The sequence below is a fragment of the Megascapheus bottae genome, chromosome 6 (assembly GCF_031878675.1).
Source record: "Megascapheus bottae isolate mThoBot1 chromosome 6, mThoBot2.hap1, whole genome shotgun sequence".
NCBI lineage: Eukaryota > Metazoa > Chordata > Mammalia > Rodentia > Geomyidae > Megascapheus > Megascapheus bottae.
The window spans coordinates 74,503,042-74,526,402 of NC_143514.1; the positions used below are offsets into that span (position 1 = coordinate 74,503,042).

At 51.5% G+C, this 23,361-nt stretch overlaps 1 protein-coding gene across 1 annotated transcript in view; it reads right to left on the reverse strand.

The window, feature by feature from the left end:
- Nucleotides 1-23,361, reverse strand: part of Crocc (ciliary rootlet coiled-coil, rootletin) — a 51,579-nt gene that overhangs the window by 12,744 nt on the left and 15,474 nt on the right. The window contains exons 4-25 of the mRNA XM_090335725.1: nucleotides 20,951-21,136; nucleotides 20,770-20,853; nucleotides 20,628-20,689; nucleotides 20,373-20,538; nucleotides 19,755-19,861; nucleotides 17,859-18,095; nucleotides 16,862-16,958; nucleotides 16,331-16,396; nucleotides 15,681-15,914; nucleotides 14,963-15,162; nucleotides 12,432-12,614; nucleotides 11,806-11,950; nucleotides 11,152-11,298; nucleotides 10,644-10,874; nucleotides 9,730-9,923; nucleotides 9,317-9,444; nucleotides 8,196-8,365; nucleotides 5,928-6,107; nucleotides 4,549-4,683; nucleotides 4,080-4,223; nucleotides 3,469-3,707; nucleotides 2,965-3,124 (exon numbers count right to left, since the gene is read on the reverse strand). Coding sequence (XP_090191851.1) covers nucleotides 2,965-3,124; nucleotides 3,469-3,707; nucleotides 4,080-4,223; nucleotides 4,549-4,683; nucleotides 5,928-6,107; nucleotides 8,196-8,365; nucleotides 9,317-9,444; nucleotides 9,730-9,923; nucleotides 10,644-10,874; nucleotides 11,152-11,298; nucleotides 11,806-11,950; nucleotides 12,432-12,614; nucleotides 14,963-15,162; nucleotides 15,681-15,914; nucleotides 16,331-16,396; nucleotides 16,862-16,958; nucleotides 17,859-18,095; nucleotides 19,755-19,861; nucleotides 20,373-20,538; nucleotides 20,628-20,689; nucleotides 20,770-20,853; nucleotides 20,951-21,136 — 3,495 coding nt within the window. The remainder of the gene's footprint in view (nucleotides 1-2,964; nucleotides 3,125-3,468; nucleotides 3,708-4,079; nucleotides 4,224-4,548; nucleotides 4,684-5,927; nucleotides 6,108-8,195; nucleotides 8,366-9,316; nucleotides 9,445-9,729; nucleotides 9,924-10,643; nucleotides 10,875-11,151; nucleotides 11,299-11,805; nucleotides 11,951-12,431; nucleotides 12,615-14,962; nucleotides 15,163-15,680; nucleotides 15,915-16,330; nucleotides 16,397-16,861; nucleotides 16,959-17,858; nucleotides 18,096-19,754; nucleotides 19,862-20,372; nucleotides 20,539-20,627; nucleotides 20,690-20,769; nucleotides 20,854-20,950; nucleotides 21,137-23,361) is intronic.

The window sequence follows — 23,361 nt, forward strand, 5'->3', positions numbered from 1 at the left end:
TTGGAGTGCTTACCCTAGTTCCAGCTATGGTGAGTAAGCACCCTCCTTAAATAATTCACCCAATCTTCTTGTGTGGCAGGTACTTTTATTTATTTATTTTGGTGCCAGGGGCTGGCCCACTATCTTTTTTTTTTTTTTTTTTTTTTTTGGTGGTAGGCCTGGGAACTGTCCCTGAGTTCTTCAGCTCAAGGCTAGAGCCCTATGCCTGAACTTGGGCCTTCTCCCTGAGCTCTTCAGCTCAAGGCTACCACCCTACCCTTGAGTCAAGCCCCACTTCCTAATTTTTTAGAGTTTATTTGGAGATAAGAGTCTCAGGTTCTTTTGTGCCCAGTCTGACTTTGAACCTTGATCCTTAGATCTCAACCTCCTGAGTAGCTAGGATTATAGGCGTGAACCATCATGCCTGGCTCCCATTCTGCTTTTTTGCTGGCTATCAGGAAATAAGAATCTCTTGGGTTTGTCTACCTCGGATGGATTCAAAACAAGATCCTCAGACCTCACCTTTCTGAACAGTAGGATTACAGGTGTGAAACTAATGCCTGACTCTGTTGCTATTTTCTCTGTGTATGTGTGTGTGTTTGGCAGTACTGGGGTTCGAATTCATAGCCTCACTTTTGCCAAGCAGGTGATTTTTGGTTTGTTTTTTGGTGCCAGTTTTAGGGCATGAACTCAGGGCCTGGGTGCTGTCTCTGACGTTTTTTTGCTCAAGGCTAGCACTCTGCCACTTGAGCCACAGCTCCACTTCTGGATTTTTGGTGGTTAACTGGAGATAAGAGTCTCATGGACCTTCCTGCCTAGGCTGGCTTCAAACTATGATCTTCAGATCTTAGCCTCCTAAGTAGCTAGGATCACTAGCGCCTGGCAAAGCAGGGTTTCTTACCACTGAGCCAAACCTACAGCCTTTTCAAGATAGTCTAGCTTCTTGCCCAGCCACATTCCTGGACCACAGACCACCTATCTTAGGTTCTCATCATATTCTGCTCTTGCTTGTGAAGGGGTCTTGTGAACTTACCTGCCGGGACTGGCTTCAAACTGTGATCCTCAGATCTCAGCCTCCCAAGTAGCTAGGATTACAGGTATGAGTCACTAGCACTGGCAATATTATCCCCATTTAGCAATAAGAAAACTTACTGAAGACCACCCAGCCCACAAATGGCAAGACTGGAATTTAATTCCAGACAAGTGGAACAAGTTCTAGGCCTGTTCCCCAATGAGTTCAGGTGGGGATGATGCCTAACTCCGCAGCACTACAGTGAGAGCAAGGGATCTTGCCATAGTTTGCAGATACCAGCAAGAGGCTGGTCCATGGGTGTCTGTGCTTTTGAGGTATGGCTTGAAGGAAGAGGGGCCGTGGTGGGAAGTAGAGGAGATGTCATTGTCTTTCTTCCTTTTTCATTTTTGTCAGTTATGGGGCTTGAATTCAGGGTCTGGGTGTTATCCCTGAGCTCTTCTACTCAAGGCTGGCACTACACTGCTTTGAGCCACAGCACCACTTCTGGTTTTCTGATGTCTAATTGAAGATAAGAGCCCTAGCTGGGGATCAGGAGTTTGGCCTAATGGTTAAAGTGCTTGCCTAGCATGCGCGAAGACCTGGGTTCAATTCCTTGGTACCACATACATACAAAAAAGCCAGAAGTGGTGCTGAGGCTCAAGTGGTAGAGCTCTAGCCTTGAGAAAGTCCAAGAACAGTGCTCAGGCCCTGAGCTCAAGCCCATGACTGGCAAAAAAAAAAAAAAAAGAGCCCCAGCTGGCTTTGAATCACAACTCTCAGATCTCAGCCTCCTGAGTGGCTAGGATTGTAGGAATGAGCCACCAGTGCCTGGTAAATACATGATATTTGACAGTGGGCTACATGTGTGGTAGAGCCTAGAGTGGAGTTAGATCCCAGATCTTCTAGAAGGGGAAGGCTGAGACACAAAGTACTATTGCTCAGTACCCATTAGACATTTGTTCATGCTTGCTGCTGTTAATGAGCTGAGAGGTCATCTGGTTCAGACTCAGCAAATGCTGATAATATAGCCTTTACGGTTCCCACAAGGATGTGGTCAAGGAGGGACCTGATGTGTGTGTGGTTTGTTGTTGTTGTTTTTTTGGTCAGTCACAGGGCTTGAACTCTGGGCATGGGCGCTGGGCCTGGGCATAGGCCTGGGCCTGGGCATAGGGTTACAGGTGTAAGCCCACCACGTCTGGCTGTACCTGGCTTGTTTGTACATCCATGTTCAATTATTTAAAAACATTAGGTGGCTCATGCCTATAATCCTAGCTACTCAAGAGGCTGCGATCTGAAGATCCCAATTCAGAGCCCCTCTGATACTAAAGAACTAAAGAATGTGAAACTTGGGGCTGGGAGTTTGGCTTAGTGGTAGAGTGCTTGCCTAGCACGCATGAAGACCTAAGTTTGATTCCTTGGTACCACATACATACAAAAAAGCTGGAAGTGGTGCTGAGGCTCAAGTGGTAGAGCTCTAGCTTTGAGAAAGTCCAAGGACAGTGCTCAGGCCCCGAGTTCAAGCCTAGGACTGGCAAAAAAAAAAAAAAAAAGAACATAAGGCTCTTATCTTTCACTAACCACTAGACCACTAGAAAAGCAGAAGTGGGGCTGTGGCTCCAGGGGTAGGGTGATAGCTTTGAGCTGAAGAGCACCCAGGTCCAGAGTTCAAGCCCCATGACTGATCAAAAAAAAAAAAAAAAAAAAAAAGGCCAGGCATAGTTGCCCTAACTGGAATCCCAGCACTGGGAGGACTAAGGGCAGCCTGGGTTATATAGAGAACATCTCAGAAGCAACTATTGACCAAGAGCTTGAGGTCTCTACTTGGTTAAGTCTGCTCAGATTCAGAGGAAAGGGGTCTTCAAAGGCCGTGTTCAAGCCTTGCTTCTACATGAGGGGAACTAGGGTCGGGAAAGGAGTGTTTCAGGCCCAGGGGCACACAGAAGGAAGCCCAGGGGAGAGAGATTGGGGAGTACCTGCCGCCTAAGCTCCTGCAGCTCACGCCGAGCCTCCAGCCGAGAGCGCTCCACCTCCTGCAGTCCAGCCCGCAGCTCCCCGGCCTCCTTGCCCACAGCAGCACGTGCCTCCTCTAGGACAGCCAGTTTCTGTTCCTTGTCTTCACTGGCAAGCTTCAGACTAGAGAGGGTGGGGGCAGAGGCTTCCTTGGATGGTGGGAAGAGCGGTCTGCGGCTCTATGTAAAAGGCTTTTCTTTAATCCCCAGGCCGGGAGAGGTGCAGCCACGCTGGGAGGGGTCTGGCTGGCAGGTGTGGGAGCCAGTGAGTGGGATCCAAGTATGGCTCCAACCCTGCCTGCTGAGTTCCTTTTTTGGAAGGAAAACTACCTCTGATGACTCCTGTGCTAGGTTAGAGCCAGAGACCCGAGCAATTTCCCTGGCCCCACAGGGGGAAGTCAAGTTCCAGGGGTGAGGCTGGAAAGGCAGGACTTGGTGAAAGCCCAGGCAGGCCTCCTGGGCCCCTACCTAATGCGCTCGCTCTCGGCCTTCTTCACGGCAGCCCGCAGCTCCTCATTGGAGCGCCGCAGGGCCTCGCGCTCCTTGACGCCCTCACTCAGGCTGCGCCGCAGCTCACCAGCCTCCAAGCGCTGGGCTTCTTGGCCTTCCTGGCTGTCTCGCACCTTGCGCTGAGCTTCTAGAAGGTCCCGCCGCAGCCCATCACGGGTGTCTTCCAGCAGGCGCAGCTGAGTCCGCAGCTCTTCTGCCTGTGAGTACAGCGTAGAGGCAGGTGCTCTGTCAAGCTGAAAGCCATGTCCAGCCCTAGGGTCCACCCCTTCTTCCTCGGTGGTGACTGACCCCAAGCTGCGAGTGATGATTTGGGACAAGGCACGCTGTGGTCTGGGCCTAAAACAATTCATCAGGGTCTTCCAGCAGCCAACAGCACAAGGGCAAGGACCCCACCCACCCTTTCAGCTCCTCCACACCTCCCCTGCACACAGAAGGTGCTGAGTTAGCCATCAGTTGCCCTCACATGCTGGGACCAAGCTTTACCTTCGGAGATACCCACAGGTCCAGGCCCCCAGCAGGCCTGAGATGGCACCTGGTGGCCTATCTGGGAAGCATAGGTTCAGGCTCACCTCACGAAGGGAGGCCTCCCGCTGCCGGCCCAGGTCTCGTGCCTGCTCCTGCAGCCTCTTCACCTCCTGGGCATGGGCACCAGCAGTCTCCTCCAGCTGGGCCCGGAGGTCCCGCAGCTCAGATGTCAGGGCATTCACCATGCTCTAGGACAGACAGGCCATTCAAACTCATTCTGAAGTGTGTCCCCTCACTGCCTCCAGCCCTGGGGGCTAAGCCGTCCACTTCTAGCTCCAAACACAGCCCTTGTCATTGTCTGCCAGGCCCTGCTTATCCTCCCATGCTGAGGATAAGCCACAACATAGCTGTTCTTGCTCTGACAGTAGAGCTAAGGCACAGTGTTTCAACTCCCTCAGGTAGGGGCCCCAAAGAAAGGGCTGTAATGTCTCCCCACACAGCTCAGAGGCTTCTACCAGGCTGGCCTACCCTCCAGGTTGTGCCCCAAACCTTAGCAGGGTCCAAGCTGCCTACCCGATCCTGCTCCTGGCGGCTCTGAGCATCTCGCTTTTGGCGCTCCATTTCCAGAGAGATGGTGGCCAGACTGTGCCGTGTCCCCATCAGCTTCTCTGACAGTGCTGTCTTCTCAGATTCCTTCAGGGACAAGGCCTGGGCACAGACAGAGGACACAGGGTTCAGTGGCCACAGAGGTACACTCACCCCCTTTGCTGCCTGCCATAGGCTCAACAGTATAACCAAGATCCCCGACAGAACCTGACTTTGTTATCTGCCACTAACCTGAGCCAGTCTATTACTGTTCCCACTCTGGTGTTTGTTTATCTTCAGTGGTACTAAGATTTGTGTGTGTATGCTGATACTGGGACTTGAATGCAGGACCTGGCCATTATCCCTTAGTATTTGCATTCCAAGCTGACATTCTACTACTTGATCGATAGCTCCACTTCCAGCTTTATGGTGGTGAGTTACAGACAAAAGTCTCACTGATTTTCCTGTTCAGGTTGGTAGGTCCTTAGATCTCAGCCTCTTGCACAGAGGATTCTAAGTGTGAGTCACCAGCACCTGACTGGAGTTTGAAGTGAAAGCTTAACGATTGGAGATGAGAATCTCACAGACATTAGTGCCCAGGCTGGCTCCAAACCTCGATCCTCAGATCTCAGCCTCCTGAGTAGCTAGGATTACAGGTGTGAGCCACCAGGCCCAGCTAAAGCTTAACTCTTAACAGGCAAAATCCTATCCCTTTTAGCTTTATTTGTCAAATAGAGGCTCATATGGCCTCTGACCACTAGTCTCCTATATATAACTCCTACACACTAGGATTACAGTATGGACCACCATGTACAACTTATTGGTTCAAATGTGACATCTCATTAGCTTTTTGCACAGATTGGCCTCAAACTGCAATTCTCTCGAGCTCTCCTCCAAGTAGCTGGTATTTCAGGTATGTGCAACTATGTCCAGCACTCACTCTTGTTTTTGCTTGTTTTAGCCTGGCTATAACTCTCCATCCTTCCACCTCAGCCTCTGGAGTACTAGAAACACAGGCATGCACCCCCATGCCATTATCTTTATCTTACAGATGAGGAAAGTAAAGCTCAGAGAGGGAAAGTGACTTTCCCCGGTGAGGGAAATGAACACCTCCAGCCCTGCATCTACTGCACTGTGGGAAAGTTTAGGAATTAGCTCTCAGAGAAGGCCAGCTGTGCTCCCTCATGGGAACTGCCCAGAAGGGGACTCTGAGGAGCGTGCAGGATGCTTTCCTAGTGTCAGTGTCACTGTGAGCCAGGTATGGGCCTTGTGATTTGCCCCACTCCTCTCCCTCCTGCAGGGGAGGGAACTGATACCGAGGAGGGAACATGACCCTCGGCCCGAAGGCTTTCCCACAAGTCACACACCTGCTGCTTCTCGCTCTCCGCCAGGAGCAGGCCCTCATCCCGCTCCTGCTGCAGGGCAGCTATCTCCTCACTCAGCTCCTCCTTCTCAGCCTCCATCCGTGCCAGCAGCTCCTCCTGTTCCCGCTGCAGCTGGCCCTGCAGCTGGGTCCGCTCTACCTGCAACTCCCGCCATGCGGCCTCCTGTGGTCCAGAACCAGTCATGTGACACACTAGGAGAGGGCCCAGGAAGTCCCCCCCATTTCTTGGGCATTCAGCAAGGGCCCAGGTGCCACACAGCTAAGAGACAGGATCAAGTCACTGAAAGGTGGGCTGGGACCATGACACCAGAGCTATGAGAGAACCCCTCTAAGGGGAAGCGCCTGCTTCTGTGGAGAACCCCCACAGAAGGTGGGGCAGCTACCAGCCAGGTAAGAAGCAGGGGGAAAAACCCAGGCTAGGAATCTAGTCCAGAAAATGCTGGGAAGGGCTCTGCCAAGACACAGGGATTCTGACAAGAATGAGAGCAGTGGAAGCCTCAAGCCCAGGGGACAAGGAACATCTAAAGTTTAGATCAAGGCCAGACAGCTGTAGCATAAGGGTCAGGACTGAATGTGAGGAATGAAAGGGTTCAGAGGGGCAGAGGACATAGACAGGCTGATAGAGACGCAGGGACATTCACAAGGCCATAGCAAACAGAGTATGGGCGCCACGGCTCACACCTGTAATCCTAGCTACTCAGGAGGCTAAGATCTGAGGATCAAGGTCCAAAGCCAGCCCGGGCACAAAGGGACCCGAGACTCTTATTTCCACCTAACTTCCAGAAAAGGGGAAGTAGGGTGGTAGCCTTGAGCTGAAGAGCACAGGGACATGCCTAGACCCAGGGGTAGGGCGGTAACCTTGAGCTGAAAAGCTCAAGGACAACACCCAGGCCGAGTACAAGCCCCATGACCCACAAAAGAAAAAGAGTAGTAAGGGGATTGTAGCACAGGAGTCTAGCTCACTGAAGACAGAATAGGTGGGCAGAAAGAGCCCATAGACAAAGCCCACTTGAGGAACCAAGGATAGCTGTCCAACCCCAGCATTGGCCCCTAAAACTTGGCAAAAAGCCATGGCGGCCCTTCTTCAAGCGCTGTGCTGCCACCTGCTGGGAACAGTTGATAATGTTTACCAGGCAGGATCTGTGGAGACTCAAGAAAGGTAGAAGGCCCCATCTAGTCCTATATCAGGACCCTGAGACAGGATAAGCAATCCTGTCCAGGCTGGGTGGCTCAGGGCCTTATCTTGAGGGCCACTCTGGAGAGTATTTTAGTGTCAGTAAGAGTAATTTATGGATTCTGGTACCAGTGGCTCGCACCTATAATCCTAGCCACTCCGAAGGCTGAGATCTGAGGATCACAGTTCAAAGCCAGCCCAGGCTAAAAAGTCACTGAGACTCTTAGTTCCAATTAACCACCAGAAAACTGGAAGTGACGCAATGGCTCAAATTGGAAGAGTACTAGCCTTGAGCAAAAGAGCTTAGAGACAGGGTCCCAGTGCTGAATTCAAGCACCATGACTGACCAAAAAAAAAAAAAAAAAAAAAATTAATTTATGGGCATTTACCAAGTGCGAGTCCCCTTATGTAGGTTGTCTCATGCCATCCTAGCAGCTCAAGTCACCTATGCTTTCTCTATTGATGGGGAAGTGAAGGCACCGAGACCTTAACATTAGTGTTTAACGGAGATCAGATTCAAATGTAGGAAGTGTAAATCCAGAGTCAGTGTTCTAGTAACTTCCCTGGCCCCTGCCTTCTTGCATACTCAGGTCCCAGTGATAGATGCAGATAGAACATGTAATCAAATGAGGGGTAGGAGTTTGGCCTAGTGGTAGAGTGCTTATCTGGCATGCACGAAGACCCGGGTTTGATTCCTTGGTACCACATACACAGAAAAAGCCAGAAGTGGTTCTATGACTCAAGCTCTAGCTTTGAGAAAGCCCAAGGTCAGTGCTCAAGCCCTGAGTTCAAGCCCCAGGACTGACAAAAAAATAGGAAAAAAGAAAAGAAAAAAGAATATATTTAGCAAATGAAAGGGTAGGTCTACAACATGACATATTGATTAACCTTTCTCAAATGTAAGCGTAGGTGACCCATGACAGGGCCGGATCATCAGTGGTGACCACTGATCTGTGGATTTGAGAAGAACAAGGAGCTAAGATGCTCTCACATGTCCCCAGGGCCTAAAGGGTAGACAAATGTGGAAACTGAGATGACACAGAGTCCTGCCCACACCCACACGGCTACCCATAAAACCTTTTCCCGCTGCAGCCGCTGCACATCTTCCTCATGGGCTGCCCGCTGCTCCCTCAGAGAGGCCTGAGCCTCCCGCTCGGCCTGCACCAGCTTCTGTGCCATCAGCTCCTTATCCAGAGCTGCTTTCTCTTCTGTGGTTATTATCTGCTGCCGCAGACCTGCCAGCTCCCCTGCAAAAAGACAAAGAGTGGAAGAAAGGACAAGACAAGATCAAAACTTCTCCTGGGACAGGTGAGCCATATGGGCAGAATCTTCAGAGGAAAGAAGACTCCCCTGGCACCTAAGTTCTCCCTTGGAGAACTGAGCCATCCTCTGGTTGTCTTCCTATCTGCCACCTAGGCCTACTGGCTCTGTCCCTCACCCCCCACTGCCTACCTAGAATAGCGTCAAAGGAATAAAATGATTGATAAGAATGGTCCCCCAAATGGAAAGGAAGTCAGAACTAGAACTACCACCATCAGTGTTTATTACAGGTCAGGCACTTGGACAATACTCAAGCCATAACCATCATTTCAGCTCTAGTTTATCCTCATCCTGATGAGGCTCTGAGGTCAGAAACCTCTCAAAGTTGTCCAACTTTTCATAGAACATCTCCTTTAAAGACAGCACTGTAAATAATCATCAGAGTTCACAGATGGGACAGTGCAGAAGGTGAGTGTCACCTGGACCAGGTAAACACATTTCCCTGAGGGGGACCAAGTACCCACCAGCATTTCCCTTCCTAGCTACAGACAGGAACATTCATTTCTGTGACACAAGTAGGTGCTTAGTGTGTGGCAGGAGGGCCTGAGCACTGAGCGTAAGTGGAGAATGCAGGGAAGGAGAGCAGAGGGGAACACAGCTGAGGCTCTGCAGGGAATCAGAGCTCCCCAAGCACCCCGATGACAAAGAAACAGCTGCCACTGGTGGCTGAGCTTGGCCCTGTGCCAAGCCTTTCACATGCTCTCTTCACCTGCCCTGGCAACAGGTTTGCATCCTATAACATCAAGACCTTGTGGCCCAAAGAGCCAAGGGGCTCACTTTCAGGTTTGGAACTCAGGTCGGCAATATTCCCAGCTCCCACCTTCTGAGATGCTAGGGTGTAATTATGGCTGAACCTGGGGTCTCCCAGCCCCTTATACCTGTCAAGGTTTCCTTGGCCAGTAGCAGGGCCTGTCCATCAGCTTCTAACTGCTCCCGACGGGCCTCCAGCTGGGCCAGCTGCCTCTGCACCTCAAACAGGCTGCTCTCTAAGGCTTCCTTTTCCAACCTACAGCATATATAATCCCTGAGGCCACAGCACTAGCATGCCCAGCCTCAGGTAACTGTGGCTCTGAGGGTATGGCTGGCACGGGCCTCAGGCCAGCCTACCTGCCTGGCCTGCCCCAGGCTCCTTGGGGGGAGGGTTGAGCCAGAGCTAGGTCATGCTGGCAAGCTGGGCTCCTAAGAAACTGCTCCTATGGGCCAAGTCAGAGCAGGGCTAGTCAAGAAGTGGCCCTCTGGCAGAACCCACCCCAGCCCCCTGGGGGAGGTTGGGCACTGCGTGAGATCTCACCTCAAGCGTGAGGCCTCCTCTGACAGGGTCCGGCCTTCACGCTCTGCAGCAGCCAGCTGCACAGCCAGGCTGGCCCGCTCCTTAGCCAGTGCTTCCTTCTCCCGGGCTGCCCGTTCCAGTGCCTCCATCTGCCGCTGGGCCTCCCGGCGGGCCTGCTCCAGCTCCTGCTCCCGCATGGTCAGCTGTCTGGAGAGCTGGCCCCACCCAGGGACTGAGCAGAATCCCCTAGATTCCCCCAGCCTGTTCACCTGCTTGGGGTCTGGCCTGGTCTATGTTTGAGCCCAGGCTCTTCCCTGATGAACTGTATAGGGGACAAATGACAGCCTTTTCTTTTTTCTGTCAGTCAAGGGACTTGAACTCTGGGCTTGGGCGCTGTCCCTGAGCACATGTGTGCAAAACCAAGGATTTAATTCATGAGGTTTTGGAAGTAACTTTCCCCCAAGCCTTTAGAGAAGCTGAATGAAAAAAACATGGAAGGGTGACTACTCTGCAGGCTGCAGGGGGAGGAGCTGCAACTGCCTCTGGCACCCCATGCTCCATCTTCTCTACAGTTCTCTGGGCCCTGCAGGACTGTCATTGCATGCATGATAACCTTGAATCCTGACAAGACCCTTTCAGCTGTGATGACTACAAGTCCCCACCGATTTTCACGACAGCTCTGTGCCGGATGGAGGCTCAGGGCCAGCGCAGCCTCTATGTGCTCACAGGGGATTTCTCATGTGGTCATCAGTATGGCCCTTTGTGCTAAGATCTCTGGGTTCCAAGTTACAGATGGGGTGATGAGGCATGAAGAGGTGGGTAGCTTACTTGAGGGCTTCAGCTAGTGGAGGTGAGGTGGTTGTAAATTCAGCAACTGGGCCTGTGTGCTTGGGCTCCTCCACTCCTTCCCCACACATGCATGGGGCTTAGCCTACCTGGGCCAACTGCTCCTGCAGCCGGCTGCGCTCACCACGCAATGTGGGAAGCTGCTGCTCCAGGGCCTCCCGGGCCTGCTCTGCCATGTGCAGGGAGCCCTCCAGGCCCTGCCGCTCTACCTCCTGCTCTAGTCGCAGCTGCTCCAGCCGCTCCTGCTCCTCCAGCGCCAGGGTGGCCTCATGCTGGGCCTGCTGCTGCCTGCCCTGCAGGGCCACCTTTTCCTCCTCCAGCTGGAGGGAATGGGTGAGAGTTAATAGGGCTCCTTCCCAAGATCAGGATTGCCTCTTCCACCCTCCTAATGACCCCAGCCAGCCAGCCATAGGAAAGTGGTGCCCTAACAGGCCTTCCTTCCCTAATACATGAGGGAGAATATGGAGACACAACAAGAGACAGGAGAGGCAGATACTAGATCAGATAGATACAGTGTATAGAGTCTGGGTGGCACAGGCGGGTCTCTAGGGAGGGAAGGGCAGGTAGAGCAGAGGCTGAGCCCATAGTATGGTGTACCTGGGCAACATGACGGTTCAGCACCAGCTTATCCTGGGCAAGACTCTCATTGAGGGCACTCAGCTTGGACAAGGAGTCCCGCAGTGAGGCCTCTTCTGCCCTCAGCTTGTTCAGGGACAGCTCAAGCTCCACTCGGCCAGCCTCTGCCTGCAGGTGGGGACCAGGTAGTAGTGTCACTCAGACAGGGAGAGATGGGATGCATGGAGAAGACAGCAGTGGATAGATAGATCCCTGAAGGTGGGGCAGGGAACTAAGAGTAACACGTAAGGAGTTGGGGCAGATCCCTTTAGAAGAGGGCTGTAGTCCAAGAAGCCCCTTGAAAGGAAAGACAAGGCTGCTCAAGAATAGCCCTACCAGGTAGAGCTGGAAGTAAAGAGGATCTCCAAGTGGGGCCTACGGGTGCCACCATTCAGGACCCAGACTGCAGAGAGGGAACAGACCCTGATGAGGCCTCTCAGAACCACGGCCCCAACTCTCAGGACCCAGAGGGACTGGATAACCAATGACCTATATCCAGAGATGGACTCAATGATCAGACACTGACCACAGGGATATACCCTTATGAGAGGCTAGTCCACTGCTGGCCTGGGCCAAAGGTCAGTCTGTAGCCAGTAAAGACTCAGGTCTATGGCTATGCAGCCAATAGGGACCCACCTTGGTCAGCACTTCAGCCACCTCAGCCTTTTCAGCCTGCAGCATGTCCCGTTGCAGCATGGTGCAGCTCAGCGCCTCCCTCACCTCCACCAGCTCCTTCGCCAGCCCTGAGCGCTTCACCTCCAGCTGCTCTAGCTGTCTATGGCTGCCAGACAAAAGATAGGAGTGTCTCCTGTCACTTCCTTCCCCTGAGCTCCTGACACCCTGTTTGGTGCTGTGAGAGGCTGAGGCAGAGCCAGGGGGGAAAAAGCCTTCCCCCATAATGACAAACAAGCCTCTTAGCTCTGTGATACTGGGCATCGGTATTCACATGTGCCAAATGGAGTAGCAGCTGCTTTCTGAAATTGTTGGAAGGGTGTCAGGCACTGGTGGCTCACATCTGTAATCCTCGCTACTCAGGAGGATCACAGTTAGAAGCCAGCCCTGGCAGAAAAGTTACAATGAGACTCAAAAACTAGAAGTGAAACACTCCCTGAACCCCAAGGTGAGGCAGTCAGAAGGTCCTGCATTAGAGCAGTGCCTAGACCTTCTCTAGGCTGACACATGGTGCTCGCCAGTCCCAGGAATGCCAAGGAAACCCAGGGATGCACTAGCATAGCCCTGGCTGAGTGACAGGAATGACCCACCTGCGCTCGAGTTCCCTGCGTGCACGGGCTCCATCTTGCACTGCATCCTCCTGCTCTTCCTCCAGCTGGTCCCTCTGGCGCCGCAGCTCCTCGTGAGCAGCCTGAAGCTTCTCCAGCTCCTGGCGCAGCTCCTCAGCCTGCTGCTGAGCCACCTGAAGACTGTGGGCCAGACTTCCCTTCTCCCTGCAGGACAGGGGTGGGAAGCAGAGGATGCTTATGGAGCTGCCCCCTTCAGGAAGATAGCTTGGGTGGCCACTCTGGCCACAAGTCATATCCTGTGTTCTCCAAGACACCTGCTTCCAAGAAGTCTCGCTGACACTACCCATGCTGATTCATCTCAGTCCCAGCTGGGATAGACAGAGGTTCAGGTAACTTCACCAGGTACAAGAGGCCAGGGCTAGGTTCTGGGACTCACAGACAACTTCTGCTAGGCCATATGGCCAGGAATTCCCACACAGGGTATCTAGTGCCTTCTATTCTAGGATGCCCAGGAAAGACAGATGTGTCCAGACCTCGGAAGAGGCAGTCACTGGGCAACCAGGCTTACAGAGAGCTACTATCTTCCCCAGCAGTCATGAGCAGGACTGGGGTCTGTATCTATAACACCTCCATCCAGGCCAGGAGACTAAAGTTCAGGGCTGTCTTCCTTTGCCACTTGAAGTGGCAATCCCGAAATATACTATATACCAAAGCCAGCAGTGGGTTGGGGAAAAATTCAGAACATGCTATTAAAATAAAAATAGCAAAGTGCAATAAAAGAATGTTCAGTATGAACATAGCTATTTAAAAAGCCCATTTTGGGCCTCATATCTAGAATCCCATCTACTTGGAAGGCAGGGATTGGAAAAATGGTGGCTCAAAGACAGACTAGGCAAAAAAAAAAAAAAATCAATGAGAGCCACGCTCACCAACTAGCCAACTATGGTGGCATACACCTGTAATCTCAGCTACAAAGGAGGCATAACTAGAAGGATGTCTGTCTGCAGCAGTCCTTGGCAAAAACTCCATACCCTATCTGGAAACTATTGAAGTAAAAAAGGGTTGGGATATGTAGTTCAACTGCATATGTGCCTAGCAAGTTCAAGGAGCTGAATTCAAAACTCAGTATAGTCAAATAAACAAACAGCCCATCTCCTCCTACACATAAAAATCATAGGCTTGCCATCAGATGGACCCAAATTCCAATTTCTACCTTGTTGCTCCCTATCACTCACAGTGTGAATTGGAAGGTTTCTCAACCTCCCTACAATGACAGTTTCAAACTGTAAGAGTCACATATAAGACCCTGAGTTCAAGCCTCAGTACTGGGAGAAAAAAAAAAAAATTCCAAGGTAAAGCTAGGTACTGGTGGCTCATGCTTATAATCCTAGCTACTCAGGAGACAGATCTGAGGATCGAAGCTGGAAGCCAGTGGGTCAGGAAAAGTCCATGAGACTCTAGTCTCCAATTAACCAACAAAAAGGCAGAAGCAGATCTGTTGTTCAAATGGTAGAATGGTAGCCTTGAGCAAAAAGAGCTGAGGCAGCAGCTAGGCTCTGAGTTCCAGCCTCAGGACCAAAATCACACACACACACACACACACACACACACACACACACACACGATATCTGGGAATATAGCTCACTAGTAGAGTGCTTCGTAGAATGTGTTAGGCTGTATGTTCTATACCCAGCACTACAAAACACATAAGTAAATACACTCCAGGAAACAGGGATATCAATAGACTTCTCTAAGGAGTAACGTGTTCTACAGTTATGTGTGACTCTGGAGCACTTGAAATATGACTAATATAACAGGATTTGAGTTTTTACTTTCTTGAAGTTTTAAATGATTATCAGTATTGTAGTAGAGGAGATTGAACCCAAGGGTTGACCCTAACCCAAGCTCTACCACTTGAGCCATACCCTGCCACTTAATTTAGACTTTAATAAGCAGTATTGAGCCCCACACAACAATGAGTCCCACACCAATGGCTCACTACAGCTACTCTGTGGCTGAGTAGCTGTAATGCTACTTACTTAGGAGACTGAGATCTGAGGATCATGGTTCAAAGCCAGTCCGGCTAAGAAAGTCTGTGAGACTCTTTTCTCAAATTAACCATCAAAAAGCCAAAAGTCAAGAGCCAGGAGTGTGGCCTAGTGGTAGACTGCTTGCCTAGCATGCGTTTGATTCCTTAATACCACATAAATAGAAAAAGCCAGAAATAGCACTGTGGCTCAAGTGGCAGGCAGAGTGCTAGCCATGAGCAAAAGTGCTCAAGGACAGTTCCTAGGCCCTGAGTTCAAGCCCCAGGACTGGCCAAAAAGAAAAAAAAACAAGTCAAGCTGTGGCTCAAGTGGTATAACTCTAGCCCTAAGCACAAAAGCTCAGGGACAGTACCTAGTACTGGCACAAAAAAAAAGGGGGGCAATTATGGCTAGTTGTGAGCTACTAGAGCAAAGCCTGGCTCTGCTTGGCTAGAGTTGACCTTAGGCTCAGATACTGATTAGAATTGCCTACCCCCTGCCAGCCTCTCTGAATTCCTTGCACACCTGCTCAGGAGGTCATTGGCACTGCGCAGACGCTGGGCCTCATGCTGGGCATCCTCTTGGGCCTGGGTGGCACCATCTGTCTTGTCCCGCAAGAGCTGCAACTGTTCCTCGAGGGCTCGCCGCTCACCCTCGCTGTCACTAAGCTGCTTCCGCATGGTGCCCAGCAGGTCCTGGCTTGCTTCATAGCGCCCACGAATGTCCTGGAGCAGAGTAGGGGGTGTCACTGGAACAGGACAAGCTCACCTACGCTGTGCTGTAAAACCTGTGCTGAAGGGAAATCCACTTCCCTTCTGTGCTCTAGCCCAAATTCTGAGCCCTCACCTCCCTCGGGGCCTAAGTGATTCCAAACTGAACTTCTAGGAGGTCAGGAAAAAAACCCAAAACCTATTTGCCTTCTGGGCTTTGACTCCACCCCTAAAGCATCCAGGCTCCTCTGCCTTGCATTCTGGTTCCCTGCCCCAGCCTCCCAAGGTCTTCTCATCCTCTACTCTTGATTCCTCCTCCCAGATTAGTTTGTTCAGTCCTGGACTGTACCACCAGCTCCTCACACGCCAAGTTCTACCCCCACAGGTAAGCATGTTCCATGCAGAGCTCAGATTGGGTCCCACAGCTCTGCCCTTCACCCATTGGCCCCCCTCCCACCAGTTAATACTTCTTAGGGCCTTGGCCCCGCCCCTACGCCTAGGCCTGGCTGCTGGGGAATGCTCTAGCCCCCTACCTGGACCTGCAGCTGGCGCTTGTGCAGGGCAGAGTGGATCAGGATGAGAGTGGAGGAGTCAGAGCAGGCAGGAGATGGGCCTCGGCGGGGTGATCGGCCACGGCCAGGTGAGGGGCGCCTTGGTGGGGAAGGGGTCCGTGGTCCTGAGAGCCCTCGCAGACTGCCATCAGAGACATCTGCTGTGCGATCTGAGCCACTTAGCTGGACACCGCTCTCTGAGTCAGACAGGACAGCCTGGAAGAGGGTGGCAGAGGAAGGCAGGATTGGGGAGACCATGGGTTTAACTGGGCACAAGTCTAACTAGTTGATACTGCCCAGAAATTCCCTTGCTGGTAGGCACCAGTAGCTCACACTTGTATTCCTAGCTGAGATCTGAGGTTCAACCCTGGCAGGAATACTGAGAGATGCTTATTTCCAATTTCCCACCAAAAAGCTGGAAGTAAAATTATGGCTCAAGTGATTCTATCTAGTGCTCAAGGCACTAGCCTTGAGCAAAAAAGCTCAAAAGATATCATTCAGTATTTCTATCTAGTACTGTCTGGAACTCCCCAGGGCAGAAGCCAATAAGCTAGCAGAGCTGTAGAATAGCAGCAGTGCCTTCAGTGGGCCCAGGACTGCATGTCAGCTCTGCAAAGAAGTTCTGTACCTACCTGTGCCAAATCCCTCAGAGTCTGCTGCAGCCCCTCTCCATCCTCCATCTCCAGGGCTGCCTGCTCCTGGAGTGAGACAAAGAAACAGTGGTCACGATTTGGCCCTAGGTGAGACCCTATCTCACCTCCACCCTTCAGGTGGCTTCAGTGTGGGCCCCATAAGCAGCCTGCTGCCCTCATTGGACAGATGAGACCCAGAGAAGCAGGGCCTTATCCCAGTCACACAAACACCAAGAGAAGAGCCCAGGCCCAGCCCACAGAGGGGGACCAAGCCAGGCAGTGCCCCGGACTGGCGTTCCTCTGGTGGGAGGCAGTGGAAGTATTCTCTTGTCTCCAGGCTTGGTGACTCCCAGGACTTGGTTTCCTCAGGGTGTAATGAAAGGGATGTGAGGGCGGTTAACAGCCTTACACCAGCCTAGTGCCTGCTCTAATGGGTGACACCAAGACTGAATGGGATGCGCTAGTGGCCCAAGCAGCCCAGCCCTAAGCCTGTAGTCATGGCTGTGTTTGGTCCCAGGGGCTACATCTCACCATGGCCTCCAGCTTCTCAGACAGTGCCTTGTTGACCCGATCCTTTTCCAGGTTTTGGTTCTGGAGGCGCTCCACTGCCAGAGCCAGCTCTGTCACTCTAGAGGTATGGAGGCAACAGAGGAAGAATAAGGGAACCATACAACTTCTCCTCAAATCCATCAGCTTGTTTTCATCATGTTTTCCACGTCCCTAGCTATGTGATCTTAAATATAACGTCTGGGGCCTCAGACTTCCCATCTGTAAAATAAGAATGAGGAAAAGAGGCCGGGAGTTTGGCCTAGAGGTGCCTAGCATGCACAATGGCCCAGGTTTGATTCCTCAGTAACACACACATAGAAAAAACTGGAAGTGGTACTGTGGCTCAAGTGGTAGAGCTCTAGCCTTGAGAAAAGTCCAAGGACAGTACTCAGGCCCTGAGTTCAAGCCTCACGACTGGCAAAAAAGAAGAATGAGGAAAAGAGAGCTAGGAGTTTGGCCTAGTGGTAGAGTACTTGCCTAGCATGCACGAAGACCTGGGTTCAATTCCTTGGTACCCCTTACATAGAAAAAATTGGAAGTGGTGCTGTGGCTCAAGTGGTCAAGTACTAGCCTTGAGAAAGCCCAAGGACAGTGGTCAGGTCCTGAGTTCAAGCCCCAGGACTGGCCATAAAAAAAAAGAATGAGGCATGAGTTGGGGATCCCATGTTCTGTTATGGGAGATTAAAGAAATGACAATGTACACCTGGCACAGCCTTCTAAATCTCAGGGAGCCTGGGAAAGGCTGGCTGAACTCCTGCAGGCCAGCCCAGGGAAAAGACTCCAAGTGACCCTTCTTTTTTTTTTATTTTATTGTAATTAGTAAAAGGGTTACATGATATTTGCCAGATAGAAGGTGCATTAATTCACATACATTGATACCCTTTCACATGTCTTGGTATCCATTTCCCTCCCCCCCCGGCCCCCCCAAGTGACCCTTCTTTAGGGAAGCTGGCCTTGAATGGCCCTTGCTACTACCCACCTGGCACTGAGGTCAGCCTTGGTCAAGTCACTCTGCACCTGCAGCTGAGTCAGTTCCTTCTCTCGAAGTACCTTGACCTGAAGCTGTTCCTCTAACTGGGCCTGTAGCAGCACCTGCTTCTCCAGGGCTGCCTCGGCCCGGCTCTCTGCCAGCTGCAGGCCCGCACTCAGCCCCAGGCCTGCCTCCTGTACACCCCGTGAAGTCCGGGCCAGCTCCCCACTCAGCTGCAACAGGTCCCTGAGGGGGAACACAGGACAGAGAATGGGATGAGAATGACTCCCAAGAGCAAAACGCAGCTCCACTGCCATCTGTTATTATCTAATTGGGGAATAAAGTATGAACGAGGTTGTGGAAATACAGGATCTGTACTACATAGCTGACAGTGACAGCAGCCACAATAAGGGGCAACTAAGCTCAAAAAATAAACTGTAGGGGTGGGAGCGTGGCCTAGTGGTAGAGTGCTTGCATAGTATGCATAAAGCCCCGGGTTTGATTCCTCCATACCTCATAAACAGAAAAGGCTGGAAGTGATGCTATGGATCAAGTAGAAGAGCACTAGCCTTGAGAAAGCTCAAGGACAGTGCCCAAGCCATGAGTTCAAGCCCCAAGACTAGCAAAACTAACAAACTAACTGCAGAGGCTCTTGGCTTTGCTAATCCTACCTCTAAGAAGGCATCTTACAGAAACCCCAGCACAAGGGAACAGCCCATGTATAGGCAATTTTCTGTGACATTACCATGTAAAAAGTAACAACTTAAATATCCATCAAAAGGGGATTGCCAATAAATAAATTATGGTATGTCCATTCAGGGCATACTGTCACTGAAAACCAACAGGAAAGCTCCTCTTAGCTGATATGGAGCCACCTTTTAGTACAACAGGTGTCAAAAACATCTTCTACAAAGGTAGTACTGGTTCAAACCTAAAACCCCAGCTACGCAAGAGGCTGAGGCAGGTTGATCTAAAGTTCAAAACCAGCTTGAACTATAGCAAAACCATGTCTCAAAACAGCAAAGCAAGCCAGGTGCTGGCGGCTCACACCTGTAACACTAGCTACTCAGGAGGCTGACATCTGAGGATCGAGATTCAGAGCCAGCCCAGACAGGCAAGTCCATGAAACTCTTAATGTCCAATAAACCACTCAGAAAAAAACAGGAAGTGGAGCTGTGGCTCAAGTGGTAGAGTGCTAACCTAGAGCACAAAGAGGCTCAGAGACAGTGCCTAGGCCCTGAGTTCAAGCCCCAATATCAGCAAAAAAATAAATAAATAAATAAACAACAAAGCCATCCTAGGTCAATAGCTGCTTGTACCTACAATCACAGCTACTCTAGAGGCGAGATTTCCGATCAAAGCCAGCCCAGGCAGGAAAACCTTATCCACGATAAGGCTGACTTTCATCTACAATAAACTAACCCCACCCCAATCCTACCCGCCCCCCAAAAAAAGCCAGAATTGGAGCTCTAGCTTAAGTGATAGAACATTAACCTGGAATTTTAAAAGAAGCTCAAGAATCGTGTCCAGACCCTGAGTTCAAGCTCTAGGATCAGTGCACACACGCACACACCCCCACCCCTACCAAACAATACGGGAACTCCCAAACCTAACCCAGCCACCTACTGTTGTGTGTGACCCTGAGGGTCACTCAACCTCTCTGAACCTCTGTGTTCTCACTTGTAATTAGAAGGCAACACAGTTAATACCTCACAGGGATCCAGTGATTGTTAGAAGAAGTTAGGCCTATGAAGGGCCTAGCTGTAGGCAAACCCCGCACAAGAGTTCATTGCTACACTAATTACCTCTCCATCTCCACCGGGCCTGATGTGCTGAGCTGAATTGGACGGAGTGAAGGGTCTGCCAGCAGGCACTACAAAGTCTCCCACCCCAGCCAGGCCTCACCTCTCTGTGCCCATCTTCACCTCGCTGACCAGCCGTCGAAGCCCCACAACCTGCCTCCACAGGAGGAGCAGGCGGCTGTGCTCACTATTGAAGTATGTGTTGAAGGACTGGAGGGAGAAGAGGCAAGAGAGGGGCTCGGTATGGCCAGTCCATCCCCCCTGCTCCCCTAGTTCTATGATGGAAGGGACAGGCCTGGGTGGGGACGGGGGTGGGCTGCGGGAGGTGGCACGTCCTGTTTCAAAACAGCCCATTTGAGCTCCTAAACCTCCTGCTCTTCCTGCATAGGGAGCTAATTTATGATGCCACTGATGGTGGCAGGGTGGCAAGGAGGAGTAGAGAATACCAGGGACTCAGGTCTGTGTCCCACCTGAGACTGCAGACCTACTTGACCTCTTTTAAAGGAAGATGGTGATGGAACCTATGCATGCCATTATTACGAGCAATAGAAGAGAACTGCGCCTGGCACATGGCATGCTAATAAAGGCCCACTGTTATACTGATGGCTGTGACTCTGCTAATATGCTCTGCTAATATGCTAATATGCTCACTTGGCCAGGATCCTGTGCTCTGCAGACCATCCCCACCCAGATCAAGCTCCCTGGCCAGCTCTTAGCACACCTCCTCCTCACGCCTCCATGCTGCCTCCCGCTGTTCAAGCTCCTTGCGGCTGCGGGTCCAGTCACTGGTCACTTTGCGTATGTCCTCACTCAGAGCCTGGTTGGCAGAGCCTGCCTGGTCCAGCTGCTCTCTCAGCATAGCATTCACCTGGGCCAGGCTGGCGCTCCTGAGCATAACACAGGAGCAAATGGGCACTTCCTTCTTAATGGGGAAGGGGCCCCTGTCTACCCTGTGCCCTCCCTGAAGTACCCTCACCTCTGCTGCTCCTCCTCCAGGCGGAGGAGGGCACTCTCCAGGTCTCGGCTGTGCTCTGTGTCCTGGGTAGGGGTGAGGAATGTCAAACTGGGAAGCTGAGGGGAGGGGGTGGCACCTGCTTCTGTCCTATCCTGGCACCCACCCTCAGCCGCTGCTGCTCCAGCTCTGTGGATCTATCCAGAAGCTGCTGCTCCAGCTCTGAGCACTTCTTCTTATACTGCAGAATCTGGGGGTCAGAGGAAACAACATTAGCCTCCAACGGGGGTTAGGTGGGGGCAGAACAAAGGGAAGTGAGGGCAGGAGTGGGAGTGGGTGGCCCTGACCTTGGCCTGCAGCCGCTGCACTAGCTGGGCCTGCCGCTGCTGGCCCTCCTGGTAGGCCTGCAGCTTGCGCCGGTAGGAGGCTTGCTCCTCCTGCAGCTGCCTCCGCAGCTCCACGCTCTGCCGTACCAGCCCCCGGGGCTCTGGCACCTCCAGCTCCCCAGACTCCAGCCGCACAGCCTGCTCCAGCTGCAGGGAAGGGCCCCAGGTGAGAGGCCTGTAAGGCCTGAGAAGTTAGGCACAAGCCTCTGCAGAGGGTGCCACCCACAATACCTTCCAGGCTGACAGCTTAGCACCTGGGAGAGGAGGAGGGAACAAGCACATATGGGCAAGCCCAGGATGCAGTTCACATGTGTTGACAGACAGGGAATGCAAAGACACACACAAGGCTCATGATCACATGCATGCAAACCAGACATGCACCTGGGGAGAGACATAGAACCTATGGTACTGCATGCTTCTCTTCCAGAATGCTTAGCCCACTGTGGCTTTCAAGGATTACATTGGTTACCATGTCTCCTCTACTATCTCCCAGAAAAAGAAGACAGTGGAGCTTAGGAAAGCTCAGATTTTTTTTCTTTTTTCCTTGGTGTGTGTGTGTGTGTGCGTGTGTGTGTGTGCGTGTGTGTGTGTGTGTGTGTGTGTGTGTGGTGGTACTGGGGCTTGGGCTTGCTAGGCAATCTGCCAGCTCAACCACACACTTTTTTTTTTTTTTTGCTTTGTTTATTATTGAGATAGGGTCTTGCTTCTTGACAGGCTTGGCCTGGCTGGCCTGTTTTATATTTCCTGCTATAGGTGAGATGACAGGCACATACTAATAGCTCCAGCTTTTGGTTTCTGTCAAGAGCCAAGTGTTGTGAATTTTATTTTATTTTTTTTGACCAGTCCTAGAGTTTGAACTCAGGACCTAGCACTGTCCCTGACCCTCTTTGTTCTCAAGGCTAGCACTCTACCACTTGAGCCACAGTACTACTTCTAGCTTTTCCTGGGTAGCTTATTGGAAATAAGAGCCTCATGGACTGGCTTCAAACCAAGATCCTCAGATCTCAGCCTCCTGAGCTGTTATAGGTGTAAGCCACCAGCATTTGGCTGTCCTGCGAACTTTTTGCCTAGGCTAACCTCTAACTTGTATCCCTCCAATCTCAGCTAGGATTACAAGCATGAGCCATTGTACTTCGTTTAAAAGCCTGACCTTTGATTCCCATTATACCATAGTATCCAGTGTCCATATGGTGCTATGGCTCATACCCAGTAAATACTTGAGATTGGAAATCAAACATAAGTACATAGGAACCTGTTTTGACTCTATTTGAATCCTGTTTTGAAGAGAGCAGACAAGCACACACACAGTGTATGCAGGTGTTCTCAAATGTTCCAGGGTGACAGAGGTGAGCTTCCCCCATATGCACAGCACTCAGACCTACAACATCATTGTCTGCAGCACCTGTTTCAAGCCCTCTGACCCCTATTCTTTCTTAACTCCTAGAAGTGTTGGCCCCAGTCCCTGCACTGCAGTGTCATCCCCAGACACTCTGGGTACAAGATGCCTGTCCGGCTAGCCAGGGGACACTCTCAACCCATGTAAACCAACTGCTGGTCCCAATGTAATAAGGAGGGGCCAGTCAAGGCAGCGTAGGAACTTCATGAGCTGGACAGGATGCAGGCTAAGGCTGTGGGGGAGCTGGTAGTAGGAGGTTCTGCCTAATGGTAGCTAGAAGCTCCCTAGCAAGTATTACACAAACCCTGCAAAGTGGGGGAAAGGGGCAATATCCATGTGCATCATCGTGATGGTGTGTGTGGATGCTGTATGTATGGTGTATCTCCACATGGGGTTGTGTTTCTATAGGGTGTACATCAATTTGGCATATCTTGGCTCTCATGTAGATGTGGCCTGGGCTGCAGGTCTATGAGGCCATCTATGTGTACCAGGGCATGAGCTCATATATTGGGAGGTGGCAAGAACACCATTGTGAGAGTCCTAGAAGTGGGTCTGGGCTCTACGTATGTGATATGTGGTGGGGACTGTGTTTTGTGCATATGTGTATCTCTGTATGACTCCCTGGGGGCGGGGTATTGTGCTGATTTATACTCATGAGATGCAACCCATGGTTGCGTGATCCAGGCTAGCCCTGGAAAAAAGCAAGACCCTATCCAACAATAACCAAAGCAAAAAAATGGGCGATGTGCCTCAGGTGGATACATGAGTGGAGTAGGACCACTAGGGAGTTGCTCTATGCCTGTGTGAGATCACATGGTACCTATCTGTGTATAAAGTCATTTTGTGAACTGGAGTATATCTGTGTGGTGGGTTGGTGTTTCTGTGTGTGTCCAGGTTGTGACAATTTTTTGTCAATCATGGGGCTTGAACACAGAGTCTGTGCGGTGTACCTGAGCTCTTTTTGTTCCAGGCTAGT